General features: G+C 46.2%; 1 protein-coding gene and 1 long non-coding RNA gene across 2 annotated transcripts; one reads left to right on the plus strand and one right to left on the minus strand.

The window, feature by feature from the left end:
• Positions 1-5,000: 5,000 nt before the first annotated feature.
• Positions 5,001-7,585, plus strand: LOC124649133. The gene is made up of 3 exons (XR_006986542.1): positions 5,001-5,283; positions 6,102-6,220; positions 7,529-7,585. It is a non-coding gene; the product is annotated as an uncharacterized LOC124649133 (long non-coding RNA).
• A 4,825-nt stretch (positions 7,586-12,410) lies between these two features.
• On the minus strand, positions 12,411-14,234 carry LOC124646894 (probable clathrin assembly protein At4g32285). Its single transcript, XM_047186936.1, has one exon. It carries the CDS (start codon positions 14,232-14,234, stop codon positions 12,411-12,413), a length of 1,824 nt encoding a protein of 607 aa, XP_047042892.1.
• Positions 14,235-16,262: the final 2,028 nt, after the last annotated feature.

The following is a 16,262-nucleotide window of genomic DNA, read 5'->3' on the forward strand; positions in this document are numbered from 1 at the left end:
TCTCGAAGTATAGTCGTCCATAGGATAAAAACCGTGAGAAGTTGGCCTCCGACCAGCCCAACTCTTTGTAACATCTTGGCCTCTTATTGTTTTATAGGTGTGGTGTAAAGATGGAAATCAAAGTGCAAAGTCACATGAAATAACCTCTTTTAATGAAAAACTAGGCCCACCGGACACATTCGATCTCCTATATGCAGCAAGTATATAGGTGTGGTGTGAAGATGAAAACCAAAGACACAAGTCACTCTGGGCGTTCGGGAAACGCCGAAAATTCAGGACGGGAAATTCGGGATAAAAAAATTTCGGGACCTGAAAAATGACACATGAAAATTCATCAAAAAAAATTTTGTGTCCCGACAACTCGGGTACCCGATAGTTCGGGTTCGGGATCGGGGAATCCTGAACATCCCGATTTATATACTGAACAAAAGAAGAAAGGTCGATTCAGGCTTTCATCATTGTTTCTACATGTCTCCACGACGCGGCGGAGAGCAACTTGCCGGTCTCCACGACAAGGAGTCGAGGAGGATGTAGGGCGGAGGACGATGGGAAGGTATCGACGAGGAGGCGACGGGCCGTGGCGAGCGGCGGTGCGCGCACCATGGCGACAGGCGAGCAGCGGCAGACGGCAGTGGGCCGTGGCGAGCGGCGCTGCGTCGGGGAGGTGTCGACAAGGAGGCGGCAAGCCGTGGCGAGCGGCGGCTCAGGGTGAGGTTGTGGCGGCGGGGGAGTGGGGTGTGGGGGGTCTGGCCATCGGGGAGTAAGGAGAGGGCAGAGGCTGCGTGCGTGGAGTCGTGGAAGAGCTAGACTGGTAGTCTAGGGTTTACTCTCGAGCCACTTGTGCTAGGCTAGGATAGGCTGGATGAAATCTGGCTTTTGTATAGTTGTTGAGGAGCTCTTCGGGAGTTACGGGAGATTCGGGTGCCAGGACTACACGCCCGAATTTCCTAAAATAATTTCGGGAAATCGAAACACACTCCCGAATAAGTGCTGGGGATATTCGGGTTCCGGATCGGGAATTTTGGGTTCGGGATTCGGGATTTGGGAATTATGCCGGGAGAGAGACACAAGTTTAAAGTGACCTTTGAAAGAAGATACCTTGCACCCACTTTGAGTCCACCGACCCAACTCTTCTAATAACTTGGCCTGTTTTATTTTATTTTGTTTTGTGAGGTTCCTATGACCTTTCTAACATAAACAAAGAGTAAAGTTACATGAAATCATGCGAGGACGGATAAAAAGCACTTCCCTTTTGCATTGGGTCCTAATAAGGGTATATGATGTGGTTTAACGAGTAAAAACCAATATGAAACTTTTAAGTGTGGCACATCCTTCACGGACAATACTACCTCGTAGGAAGTTTCTCGATTTATAGTCAAAAAGTCCCACTATGAAGGAAAAGTCATTTTCATGTTTTCATGCCTTTTTTGGGGGGTCTACTCTATCTTGGGTGAAAAGCTAGGGTGTTTTTGTTCTGGAGGTCATAGAATAGGTGCGGCACTCATGAAATTGTGCCAAAAACCATCATAAACCCCAACTCCTTGGCATGTAGTAGCGACAAGCACAAAATTTTGAGTGTGGGTATTCAAAATTATAGTATTTATTTATTATATAAAATAAAGTTTATAAAGAATTATATATGAACTAATGATCACACATATATTATATGTGCTTGAGAAATCCACGCAATGAAGGATACTTATGCTTGAGAAACATACGGATTTACGAAACTTACAAGTAAAAGAAACAATTTTTAAATTTTCAATGATAAAAAGACATGAAAAAGATTATTTTGAAAAATAATAAAGTGAGCTACATAATCCTTTATGAGATCATAGGAATGTTTATTTATTATTGTATATCACTATCACATAGAACATTGACATACATGTATTTTTAAAAATATTTGGGTGTTTAGTTGGGTATTCATGCGAATACAACTAAATTAAAGTACCCCCCCCTCCGCGTGGTAAGAACTTTGGTATACAAGGTTAGTAAAATATACAAATTACTTTCGCATGGAGACCTAGACCATAGTTATAGATCAGTATCCTAGTCCCCTACATCTTAACCCTAATCCCGACCTAAACCCTACACTTACACCCTAAGCCCTAGCTTAGACACTAAACCATATACCTAGTAACAGAAAAAATATCTCGCAAAAAGTGCCCGTAGGCACACTATTATGGAAATGTCTTTCGATGTTTCCCGCCTATTGTTGAGGGCTAGAGGGAGTTGTTTTCGGATTCACTTGTTTTCACTTATGCATCAAATGACAGATAGCTATTACATATCATTTCATGTGTCGTCCCATCGTAGTGGCAGCGTGCTAGGAATTTTCGGTGTTAGGAGATTTCTCCATGAACTTCTTTTTCGACGAGCTGTAACTTGCGGATATGATCTTCGGTTGAGGCGGTACTCAAGGCACTGGAAACCACCCTCGGAGTAAGGGTTTCTTGTTACTTTTTGGATCTTGTTGATCCGTCGATCTCTACTTTGTCGGACATCGTGGGAGTTCCATAGCCATAAACCCTAGATCACATCCCTAAACCTCATCGGGTGCATCTATGTGACCAGCAAGTCCATCTTATAGTCTTCAAGTCGTGTATTGTTTGTGATCACACCGATAAGAAAAGTTTGAGAGAAGTTATTCATCACCATTGTGTCTTAATTCGATCCAAACTTGTTGACACGAGCCCCTTGCCGAACAAATAAATATGTCTTCGACCCGTGGAGCAGAATTGACTTTGGATCATGAAAACATTCCTTCATCTAGATGTATTGAGAAAGTGGCCGGTAATTAACGGAGGCATGAAATCAACTCAAAAGTATATGGTACAAAAAAAGCATATATGGACACTCGAGAAACACTTAGCGCCAGAGAGGATTACCAAAAATATATTTCCGGCACGGTACCCATCAAAATAACCTCGCCATCGGCGGCGCCAAGCTCGTACGCGGTACACATGTCCACCATTGTAATTGCAATTTAGGTGCAATGCTATCTCTCGATGACACATTATTGACATAGCAAGATCAACATTAGAGTGTAGTTATCTCTCTACATGCTTATTATTCATGTGCACAGTGCACCACGTCTACTCGCAGGATATGCATCGGTGATCTGCCCTGTCGCTGGAGGGCAATTTGGAGGGAGCCGGTGACCTTTTGGCGATCGAGCACGCTTCGAGGGTAAGAGTCATTTGCCTCTCTTCTACTGCTCTTAGGGTTTATTTGAGTGTTTAGATAATCAAGTCGGTCGCGAAACCTAGGCGCCTCCCATTCGGAAGGGTTACCCGAATATATATACATTAAAATGTATATTTATAACCGTAACTCGTCTGGATTGTTCATGTTTTTTGGACAGCTGGAGGATGTGTAGATTGGGTACGAGTTTTCCGTCTATGCGTAGAGTGTGAGTGCATGTGTTCATAGCGGTGAGTGTATGTACATATGTATTAGCCTCTGCGCGTGTGTACTGAGTTGCCAAAATAAAAAAAGATGTGTTAAGGTTTGACCTGAGCGCGCGGCAAGAAATTTCAATCGTCAAAGCCAAGCTTAAGATGGATCATGCTTTAATGAATGGGATACACAATATTGGGGCATGGAATTAAAGAAATTCCAAGGCCAAGATTATTATCTATGCTTTAACGAGGCAAGTTAATAATGGCTTGCACAATTTTGGGAAGAAGATAAATGTACAGCGCGTCGCTTGGAATGGTATTAACGCACACATGCCAAAGAAAAAGGGCAAACGAAAATCACGGGATGCGAATGCTCGCTACCGAATCTCTCCACTCACCTCCGGCCGGCCTCCAATCTCGCCACCGAATCCCTAAACCTTCGCATCTCGATTCCTCTCCTGCGATCACAGAGGCAGGCGGCGCCATGGTCGCCGGCGCGGCCGGGCTTGTTCGCCGGAGCGCGCACGCGTGCGTTCATCGACGCGAGCGGCTTCGTCGACCTCGCCTTGCCGGCGTCGCGTGCGTGGCCGGGGCGGCTGCTGAATGCCGGTGAGGGTGCGCCGGCAACCAGGACGCGCCGGCGACGACACGACCCACAGATGTCCGTCTCCCTCCACGCGGCACCCTCCTTCTCTCTGCTGGCATCGAATCACGACCAGCAACAAGAGATGGCGGCCAGGGGACTGCGGTGTGCTGCTTCTCGCCGGCCACCAGTTCCGGGCACTTCTCCACACCGCCGCCGGCGACCTCGTCCGCGATACACCGCCCAGCTTGCCCTGCAGGTGAGGATCCCTCTTTTCTCACTTCTGGTTCCTGCTTCGGTGCACTGCGGATCTGCCAAGAGCTGGCATTCGTATGCTGAATTTCCACTCCTGTGCGTGCTAACAAGTCCAGATTTTTAGGTGTCTATTTACGTGTGAGCTAGATCACGCCATAAATTTTAGTTTAGGCTTGCTCCAAAGCCTAAACATTGACTCCCCCATTTCGAAAAAAAACATGATGCATCTATCTATACACGGTCAGGATCTAGATTTTTAGGTGTCTATTTCCGCTTTTTTAAAACCATGGTCAGGATGCATCTATACACGGTGCTATCTTGATTTCATAATTACAAAATAAATTCGAAATGCTACTTGCTTATCTGAATCTGCCGAATCAATACCTGCGATAAGTTTCCACTTATTGCTATTTCATTCCAATTGGGATAAGTTTCCGCACTCTTTCAATGAATGAATCTCTTTAGAATTGTTCGACAACTGTAGTGTTCCTGCCCCAGAATTGTAAGTTCCCTTTATTTGTTCACTTTATTAGGATATTGATTTATCTGTTAGCTGTTTTCATGTATGCAATGGCCACCATGGCCACTGTGGTATTAGAGAATAGATGTTGCAAGCTGGGGAAGGCTGCAGTGTTATTGCGCTCTAGTCTAGATTATATGTGTAGTGGTTTATTAATCTTTTTTAGATTAAAATCTTACCCATCATAATTGGCAGTTATACACAATCGGCAGGTTTTCTGATGGCAGCTGCAGCTTGCAGGGGTCACAACGATGCCTGTCGCCTGCAAGTATGAGGAGATGTAGGTGCCAGAGGTATGGACACCAAAGGCTTTCATCTGCTCATCTCATTAATAAAGTGTGTGTTTTTCCATAGTAGTTTAACTGACTCGTTTCTTTTCTAACATGCCATCTTCTTCTAATTTGTGAGGTGCATAAGAAGAGTATGCTGTGTGACTGCTTCTGCGCAGGTCGTGGCGGCGAGTTCACTGCGCCTCGACCACAGTGGTGGTGCTATCTCGGTTTTGGCTACAATTCTGTCAGGTGATTCCTTGAGTCGATGTCCATTTTCTGGCCATTAAGTGATTGAATTAATTATATGTGGAGCTTTTCTGGTACTAGTTTGTGCTACTGGTGTTTTTGTTTCGCTGCTTGTTCTTCCCCTTTCCACCATTTGAAAGATGTTTCCTTTGCCAATTTCTATCATTTTGTAGATGACATGTTTTCTGTTTTGGCCAATTCCCAATATACGTATATGTGATGTGCATGGTGCTGGATATATCCAAGTCAGTAGCTTAATCTAGCTTATTTGTGTTGGGGAGTTCATTTGTGTTGTACATTAACACACCAGTATCGTTTATTTGAGAAAGCAGTGCATTTGTGTTGTACATTAACACACATGTAGAATAATGTCTTTTTGCTCAATCCATGAAGTTTATAATGTGGAGGAGTAATGTTTCTTCTCATTCTACCAATTGCAGCTTGTAGTAGTATGGTTTACTTGATATATTGGTTATGTTGATATATTCAGTTATGGTAGTGTTTATGTGATTTTGATGTGCAATTTTTTGTTAACAAGAGATTCTTATCTTTTAGATTCTCTGGTGCATGCATTTTACAGCTGAGATTCTCTTTTTTTTGCCAAACTAAGATCAATGACAGCCGCCGTTAAATTACTTGTAGCCTGCCACTAGTAAAAATTTGGTAGTGTTGCCATTTCAAATTTAGTGGTGTGTTGCTCAGTGAAGCAACGCTAGTTTATGTGGTTCGTGTGATATAGAGCAGATCTTTGACCTCTATGTTATTATAAGATAGATAAGAACAGGGTGTGTTGTACTAACCCTGATTTGTTTTTCTTCAAGGGCAAGGAGACCGACTAAATGACAGAACCAGTAGGTGTAGTACTTAAGCTGGATTACCTAGGGACAACTGAGAGACATGTATCAGTTCTTCTTTGCTTATAAGCATCAGCTGAGCAATGGTAAGCTTCCTCTAGCTTCTGAAAGACGATTTGAACTTCTGAGACATGTTTAATGTGCATGAAATTCTTTGTTTGGTGCATCTACCATCTTATCTTGTAGAATTTGGTCTTGACTATATCCTTGTTTCTGCTTGTTAGTAATGTCAGTCCGTATAAAATCTTGATCTGTTATTGTTTCAAAAAGAAAGCCGTCTTAAAGTTCGGGTCTGTACAAGTCTTTTCTCGCTTTGTTTCTCTTTGGGATGTTTTGTTTCTTCCCAATGTGGTGAATAATCAACTCGTTCTAGTTGTTCAAGCTGCGTGAGACCAATCTCAAAACGAGCAACATTGTTGAATCACTATGCTAGTTTTACTGGTTGTATGCGTCATGGTCCTTGCTATCTGTATATATTGAATCACTATGCAGGTTTTGGTCTATACGAGTCTTTTCTGGCTTTGTTTCTCTTTGAGCCGTTTTGTTCATTCCCAAATGTGGTGAATAAAGTTTTGCTTTATATATTCTGTGTGGATTCATTAACTAGATCCTTGTTTCTGCTTGTTAGTAATGTCAGTCCGTATAGAATCTTGATATGTTATTGTTTCAAAAGAAAGTCGTCTTGAAGTTCTGGTCTGTACAAGTCTTTTCTCGCTTTGTTTCTCTTTGGGACTTCTTTTATATTTGTTCCCAATGTGGGGAATAATCAACTCGTTCTAGTTGTTCAAGACGTGTGAGACCAATCTCAAAACGAGCAACATTTTTGAATCACTACGCTAGTTTTACTGACTATATATTGCGTCATGGACTCATGGTCCTTGTTATTCACGTGAAACAATCTGGTAGTGTGCATAGTACTCGTTTCTGGCACGGTATTTCTGGCGATTTTGCAACCTTGCATCTCAGTGCCATAAGGTGCCAGTAGCTACCCATCTGCTGATTCATTCTAGAAGAAACTGATTCTTATTTGGTGTGTGTTTTTTTTAATATCAATTGATCTTTTATCTTGAATAGCCATTGCACCTGTTATACATCCTTTGCATTCTTTTGTTTGTGTTTTACATTTTGAATTAGCCTTAGTGAAGCCCTAATCGAGCTAAGCAGAGTGACAGATTCCACTTGTGTAGGTACTATTTTTGATATTGATACTGTGTCGTGTTCATTTGGTTTTCTGTTGCTGTTTATGAACTGCAATCAGTCTTGAGTCTGCAATTAGATCGAATCCAGAATATTTTGATACAATCCCTCATTTTATCTGTCCATGTTTATCTGTCTGCATCTTGTTTCTGTCTATGTATGTGTGCTGTACTAACCTTGAATTGTTTTTCTTCAAGGGCATGGAGGACGACTTAATGGCAGACAAGATGGAACCAGTACTTAATCCGGAGTACTTAATCCGGAGTACCCAGAGACAACTGAGACATCTATCAGTTCTTCTTCATTGCTTATAAGCATCAGCTGCAGAATGGTAAGCTTCCTGTAGCTTCTTAATGACAATTTGAACCTCTGAGACATTTTTAATCTGCGTGAAATTGCTTGTTTGGTGCAGCTGCCATCTTAACCTTGGAAAGCGTTTAGAATATGGTTGTAACTAGATCCTTGTTTTTGGTTGTTAGTAATGTCAGTCTGTATAGTATCTTGATCTGTAGGAGTCTCTTGATCCTTGTTTCAAAAAGGGAAAAGTCGTCTTAAAGTTTTGGTCTGTAGGAGTCTTTTCTCGCTTTTTTTTTTCTCTTTGAGCCGTTTTGTTCATTCCCAAATGTGGTGAATAAAGTTTTGCTTTGTATATATTCTTTGTGGATTCATTCCTTTGATTGTTTGTAGCTGCTCTGGCTGATGGAGGACGGACGGCTAGCGGCTCGGCATGGTCTTGGTCACCGGCACGAGTGTAACCACTAACAAAATGTTCTACCAAAAGTTACAGTCAAAGCTCATATTTGTACAGTTCAAATGCACATTACAATATCTATCGAATGTGCTAAATATTACTTCTGCAGACATGTTGAATAGCAATGTTTTGTGGACAGGGTGATTCTCCTTACGAAAAACGCCAACGGACAGCAGTGAATGACCATGTGCCTATCGTTGGAGAGGCACAAGGCCCTTCGAAAGACAAGATGCCCATCATTGGAGAAGCACAGGGCCCTTATAAAGACAAGATCACTAACGCCGGAACAAAGCTAAGGGAGCCAAAACCACTGGCTTTATCTGATAGGGACATGATTTTCAACATCGGAAAAAGTGCAGCTGAGAATAAAACTACCAGGCGGCCTGGACTGCAAAAGGAAGGCTCAACGGTCTTCGGTGTCCCAAAACCTGGAAAGATGAAGAAGTTCATGGATGTAAGCAAACAGATATCTGAGGGTAGTACATCAACAAGATTTCCAAAACAATCAGTACCACAGCTGCGAAGACCACGTGAAAGTACCCTAAAACTCGACCAGAGAGCAAAGAGGGTAGGTGACATGCGACCCAGAGGGCTCAAATCTGCGAAGTCTCAGAATGTCCCAGGCTCTAGTGCTGTTGAAAGCAGTTTTTTTTTGCGGCTAACGCGGCAAGCTCTTCCAACCCTGTCAACCCTACTGTCAACCTTATAACTGAAGATGCTTCTGTTCCGGAATCGCATGTACATGCTACACCAAGTGTCCCTAGTACCAAGAAGAAGCCAGCCACTATGGATCGAGCTAAAAGGAAATATGTTCCTGCTATGGATAATAACTTGAACAGGAAAACATCTGAAATTCCAGCCCAGGCTAGCTCTGACTCTGCTGAACCCCGACGGTCGAACCGCAAAATTCAACCAACCTCACGGGTACATGAACTATCCATTCTGCTACTGAATATTGATAGTTTTTGTTGCGGCAACTGTATAGACTGTTGGGGCATAATTTGGCACCTTTCAGTTTCATTGTAGTCTTCAGTATTCATGTGCTACAACTTACTTTATGGAGCTTGTTGCTGTATATGTGCTAACTTGGTTTTGCTACACAGTTGCTTGAGGGCATGCAGAGTTCCCTTATACTCTCCAAAGTTACTGGCGAAAAAGTCCCTAGGACTAATTTCAGGAGTGCTACTTCTGCCTCAAGAGGTAACGCTTCTATTCTTGGTGGTTTGGAGATTTAATTTATTGATGTCATTCCTGATGCCATGATGGTCAATCTATTTTGTGAACTGTTTGGAAACAGGGAGAGCTCATGGCTAATTAAAGGCGTCAAGACGCTGTTTTGGTGAGACAACTCAGGTGTCTGTACATAATGGGTGGCTTGCCGAGTATGGAAGCAAAATGGTAGGATTGGAGTGTTGCTGTGTTGGGATGTACTATAAACTAGCTTAAGTTAGTGGATTATCTCTATTTATTTATTGGACTTGACAGTATCATTGTGTCTTAGGGTTAGACATTAATCTCCCCAAAACCTCCGTCACTGTGTAGATACAGTGCGAATGGAAAAAACGGGTCTGGTTTTTAATCAACAGTCATGAGGTATGTATGTGAGGGTGGTATCTTACCTTCTCTTTAGTGCCAGCCCCATGTTGGAATGATCGACTGGTTACTTGCTTCCGGTGTAAGTGAATGCTTTGACCTTGATGTGTGATTGGCAATCTGTTGTCGTGGCTGTTGCACTGTCGTTGATGCATTGAATAGGGATGTGTTTGCCGAAAGCAATGAATAAGCAGCAACTCTGATTTGTAGGCCGACTTCCTGTTACCGATTTGCGATGACATAGAATTAGGTTGCTCTCTACTGTGAGTTGTCATCCTTACACATAAATGCCATCGTTGACTGTCTAAATTATTCGCTTGTTTGAATTGTCTCAATACATACATCTCAACTAGTATTGCTCATAGTTTTAGCCATCCATCATTAGCGAGCTAGTTTGACCAAAGGAAGCATGGCTGAAGCCTTTGATGAAATCAAGGTGGCGTTCGTCTGCCTTGTACCATTTTTTTGTTTTGGAGTTCCTGAATATAGTTGATCCGGCCGTGAAGGGGAGTACTTGAGCTGGCTGGCCTTTAGTATTCAAAGAGATGCTCAGTTTAATAGTGGTGGTAGTTTTACTGGAGATGAATCAATAGTACCCTGCTGCTCCAGGAACCCACCAGCAGAGGACGGACGAGCTGGCTGGTTTGCAGCACGGTGCACCCTTTTGTTGTTGCTGTATGCTGAGAAGTATGCTGGGTCGATCTGTGAGCGGGTGGTGGTCTAATTATTATTATTAGTTTGCTGTTTTGATGCGTGACAGTGAAGTCAAGACCTCATTTATTTCCATGGTTTTGCTGTGTGACGTGGAGTGGAGCTCCAGAAAAGGGCAAAGGAAATTGGAAAATTTCAAGTTTCTTTATTCTTGAAATAGAAATCTGAAAGTTTGCATGGTTTTGCTTAGCTCGCTAGGAAGTTTGGTACTTTGATCCGCCTATGATTGTGGGTCAGTGGTTGTCTGTGTTTTTTTTATGTCAAAGGAGAAGGACCGTTTGATGTGTGTCCCAGTTATTGAAGATAATCCGGCCCAGTTATTGAATACAATCAGAACCTGGGTGGCTTCTTTTGAGGTTTGTTGTATTTGTCGTGGCAGTTGCTTGCAGAACATTGTTTAGCTCGTTCTTTAGATTAGAAGTTGTCCAGCAGTTTGTATGTGGCGTGGTGTATTACTGTAATAGTTTATTTGGGACAGATATGTCTAGATGTATAAAGTAAAATGTGTGTAGATATATGCGAATGCAGAAAAAAAATCAAAGGCATCCATGAATTTGAACCTGAGGAGGAATTATCGTGACAAGGAGAGAAGAAGCATTAATCTGAGCCGGGGGAGGAATTAGGTGAAGTGCCCGAATCTGGTTCTTGGTAGACAATGCATGTAGGTTTCTTTTTCTCTTGGGACATTTTGTCTCAGTTGTCCCTAGGTAGTCCAGCTTAAGTACTACACATACTGGTTCCATCTTGTCTGTCATTTAGTCGGTCTCCTTGCCCTTGAAGAAAAACAAATCAGGGTTAGTACAACACACCCTCTTCTTATCTATCTTATAATAACATAGAGGTCAAAATCTGCTCTAAATCACACGAACCACATAAACTAGCTTTGCTTTGCTGAGCAACACAGCACTAAATTTGAAATGGCAACACTACCAAATTTTTACTAGTGGCAGGCTACAAGTAATTTAACGGCGGCTGTCATTGATCTTAGTTTGGCAAAAAAAAAAAGAATCTCAGCTGTAAAATGCATGCACCGGAGAATCTAAAAGATAAGAATCTCAGCTGTAAAAAAAAGAATCTTAGTTTGGATTATTGTGACTTGTGAGGATGCGCCATACGGTAGGACCGGTCCATAATAGGAGATCTGTACTACTAGGTTAGCACGCAATATAACACATCGAATATTGCATGTTGCAACGGAGAAAATCAAAACCTATCAACTCTCCCGAATTTATGGGACGGAATAGGAGATCGAAGATCGAACTTGACACCCTATTAGGTAGAAGATCGCTGGGTTTATTTTGCTCTTTTTTCAGACGAAGGGTTCACGTCTTCCGCCTTCACTCTGGATGGACGTGCGACCTGCGCGTCGCCTCAGGTGCTCCTCGCCGCCGCCGCATGGAAGCTCCTCCCAGCTAACGGATCGCATCAGCTCTCTCCCCGACGAGATGCTTCTCCTTATTCTAGCACATCTATGCTGCGTCCGCACCGCCGTGCAGTCCAGCCTGCTCTCGCGCCGGTGGCGAGATCTATGGACCGGCCTTACTGATCTGACCTTCCGCGGACTCAAGCCAAGCAGGATCCAAGCATTGTTCGGCCGCTTCGATTCTCCACCACAGGTATCTACTCTTGACATAGATATTTCCTCGGGACACAGCACCGCCGATGCCAACTCGTTGCTGGGCGCAGCAGCGCAGCTCTCGCCAAGACAGCTATTCTTAACCTTCCGTTACTATTATGACTACATGGGCTACATTGAGTACATTGATCTGCCCTGCTTTCACGGCACCTCCTCGATCGAGATAGACTCGCCGCACTTTGATGTGAGGACTCTACCGACCGGCGAGTTCACCGCCCTAGAGAGTTTATCCGTCGCCGGAGAAATCGTCAACCTTGGATCCTTTCTCAACCGCTGCCCGCGCCTACGCGTGCTCAGCCTCTCCTACCGGCGGAATAGGCATACTACTCCCATAACACTGGCTCCAGTGAAGAATGCAGCGATGGAGGACGGTCGTGCTCTGCTTCTGCTAGTAGTAGTAGCCGCCTGCTCCGTGGTAGGCCATGGGCAATGGCACGGAGGTGTTCGACGCGAACGCGCTTCCGCCACCGCCGACGGCGAGCCCGTTGAGGCCGGCCTGGCCCTGCATGCCGCCCTGCCGGTACTGCGCCCACATCCGCTGCTCCTGCGCCAGCAGATCCTGCTTCCTCTCCATCTCCGCCATCTGCACGTACGCCGGCGGCGGCACCGCCAGCGACGCCGCGAACGGGTCACCGCCGACCACCGTGCCTTCGGGCCCGGGGAGCGCCAGGAAGGGGGCGACCGGCAGGAGCGCCACGCTGCTCGCGCTCCCGGACGCCGACGCCTGCGCGCTGACGTGGTGCCGGGCTGCGCCCTGGTCGTACATCCCGTGCAGCAGCAGCGGGTCCAGCCCGCCGCCCATCGCTGGCGCCTGCCGCGACAGGTTGCTCGCCGTCTCCACGAGCGCCAGCTCCCAGTCGGCCTTCCCTGGCTCCGCCGCCGGCGTCTGCCACGCGGAGGTCGTCGCCTCGGGAGCATCGTCGTCCGACGGGAACGCGACCCAGCCGCCATCGCCGTTCGCCGTTGGTGGACCCGAGAAGAGCGCGAGCGCGAGCTTGTTCCCCTGCTCGTCGGCTGTGGCCTCGGGCTCCCTCAAGTCGACCAGGTCGCTCTGCACAGGTGCCGCCGCCGCCGCGGCGAATGCTTGTGCTGGCGCATGACGTGCAGGCGGCGCAGCGGTGTAGTGCTCTGGTGCTGGGAGCGCCTTGATGGTGTTCATGTCGTGCTCTGCGGCGGGGTCGTCGTTGCTTCGTTGTTGCCGAGGCCGTGGTGGCGGCGGCGAGGCACCATCTGTGCTGTGGAGCGCCTTGCCGCGCTCACGGACGAACTGCTCGAGCGTCTCTAGCAGCTTATCGTCGATGCGCTTGACCTCAGGGAAATCCGCCGACCTCGCGACCCCGGCGTCGTCGCACCACGAGTAGAAGGCGAGCAGGTCGTCGACGACCCTGGCGGCGCTGACGTAGGCCTCGAAGGCCTTGACGCAGTCGGCGTAGTCCATGTCGAAGAAGCGGTCGAGCAGGACGGCGAGCACGCCCGCGACGTCGTCGTATAACCGCGCGCTCTCGGCGACGACGGGGCAGAGCGTGGCGAGCACGACGCGGCTGCGCCTGGCGGCGCCCGCGGGGCGGCAGGCCAGGAAGCGGTCGATGAGGTTGCGCAGCTGGCGCGCGCGCGCCAGGAGGGACTCCGCGTCCATGTCGTGGACCGAGACGGTCATGTCCGGGGCGGGGGCGGCGGCGGCGGAGGGGGAGTTGTAGGAGTGGTCGTCGGCGAAGCGGACGGTGCGGGGCGCGGGGAGGAGGGCGAGGAGGAAGCGGACGCGGTCGTGGAGGTAGAGCGCGTATGCGCGCACGAAGTTGGAGTGGTCCCAGGACGCGGAGTGCGCCTCGTCGCGGAAGTCGGAGAGGGACGCGAGGACCGGCCCGCCGCCGCGGCGTCCCGTGACGGCTGGTCTGACGATCTCGTGGCGGAAGTGCGGGTCGCCGTCGGCGAGGAGGCGGTGGAGCAGCGCGAGGCACTTGGCGGCGACGACGTAGTCGCGGGTCCTGGCGAGGCGGCGGGAGACGGAGGCGACGCAGGCGGCGACGTGGATCCTGGTGCCGGAGGTGAGGCGCAGCACCTCGCGGACGTGGCGGTCGTCGGCGGGCGCGTCGTCGTGGCCCGTGGCGCGCACGATGGCGACGTCGAGGTCCGGCGCCACGGCGCCGGTGACCTTGGCGAGGCCGATGCTGGTCTGGTCCTTGACCGCGCCCAGCGCCTTGCGGATCGACATGGATTGATTCAGAGGAAATCAAATCTTGGATTGATTCTTGCGGGGAGGAGACGCGCGATGGGTTTAGAGGAGCGGAGACGACGCGGTTTTGGTCCGGGGAAATGGTGGAGACGGGCGGACGGCTGGGATGGGAAGATGGAGGGTCAGGATGGAGGGCCGGCGGCGGCTGACGTACGTCGCGGAGTGTTCGAGGGGAGTGCGTTGATTCTTCCGCGGCGCGTTTTTGGAATTTGTCGTTGCGTTTTCTTCGGGTCGAAACCGGGGATTTGGGGAGAATGGATTTGATTTGATTTTTTCTGTTCGGGAAATACGTTAGCTTTATGGCGAAGGAAAAAAATGGAATCAGAACATCTTGAGAAAGATACTCACGAGATTGAATTAAGCTGTTTTTCTACTAGTTATTAAATAGTACACCGGTAGTCCTTGTAGAGTAGTTCCAGTTTCCCCATTTTTTTGTATTTTTGTTGTAAATGACAACAACATTTTCTATTTTGACATCAAAAGTCACTATTCGAAGGTTCCGTTGGGGATTTACTTTGTAGCAAAAAACAAAAAAAAACTCTACCTAGTGCAACCCAATTGCCCAGATCTATCTAGAAGTAATGTAGTAACATCTATCTATCTACGGCGATGATTTCTGTAATGTACTCTCGTAGACCGAAAGTGGTTAAAGTTCCGCTAGAACGTGAATGATGTAGTCGTACTCATCGGGGTCGAGTTCAATTCCTCCTGGTACCATGTCAAGTGCCGCAAGTGCAGTACCTCGTACTTTTGATGCTTAACGATGCACCCGTTTCCGTTTCTGCGGAGGTGCTGAAGTAGATCTCCTGGTTCCGGATCCCGACAGTGCTCCCGTGTACCGGGTAGAGTGGACTCCCTCCGTGTGCAAGGCGCTCAAACGGGCTCTCCTTTTCTCAAAGGAGGGAATTGTGTGCTCCTCCTCCCAAGCCTCCACCTTATATAGGGGGAGGGGGAGGGGGGGTGCTCTACACCGACCTGGTCGGCGCTAGTGGACTTACCGCACACCCCCGGGCGTATATGGGCTCGGCCCATTAACGTGATCGTCGTATCGTTCGTTTCGGGATTGTCGTATCTTTTATGTCGGGGGTCCGTTCGGTCAGGAGACCGTTTCGTTTCGTTTAAATTCGATCGTTCGGGACTGTTTCATCTATATTCGAAAAATAACTCCAAAACATGAAATTCAAAGAAGAAATCTCTTTCAAAAATGATGACCGGAAAAAATGAACAATGAAGTTGTACTGTGCACCTGTTCGTTTAGCATTTCAACCACAAAATCTGTATTTTTGTTCTGTATTCCACTGTTTATTCCTATATTTACAAGATAATTCAAAATGAAATTCAAAGAAGATGTTTCTTTTCAAAAATGACGACAGAAAATGATTAACTATGAAGACATAGTAGTGGAAAAAAAGATACCCAATAGTAGAACACACTGTCACATATTTGAGATGGCATGTTCATAAAACCATCTTATAGGAAAAACATTGTCTAGTAAAAATTAAAAGACTAGAAGTACCTAAAATACACACAAAAAAAATAACTAATAGTGTTTGAAAACCATTCAAACATGCCAAAAAGCTGTCTGGGAACCATAGAAGCCGACTTTTTAGTTAGTTGTGGTAGATTCAACTCAAAGTTTTGAAACTTCAAATTCCATAGTACACTAGAAACTTTTCCATAGAAAACCGATGTGCCAAAAATGCCTTGATTCTTCTTTCCCCTTGTTCTTGATTTTTCTGGAAAAATTGGACCAATTAAAATTATTCAAAAAATGAAATTGAATAAAAAGAATATTATTTTTGTTACTCATGTTTAAATAAGAAACTTACTTTTCCAGGTGATTGAACTTCCAACTTCAAGAGAATGTCGTGAGATAATTCAATGCAGTAGGTGCTTAGACTATTGATAAAAAGAACATAAAAGGACTATTTAAATAAAATTAGGATGAAACGATTCTGCCTTATTAAAAAATTATTTAAAAAACTATTTGTATGGTAGCTGAACAGA

This window comes from Lolium rigidum, chromosome 4 (assembly GCF_022539505.1).
Source record: "Lolium rigidum isolate FL_2022 chromosome 4, APGP_CSIRO_Lrig_0.1, whole genome shotgun sequence".
Lineage (NCBI taxonomy): Eukaryota > Viridiplantae > Streptophyta > Magnoliopsida > Poales > Poaceae > Lolium > Lolium rigidum.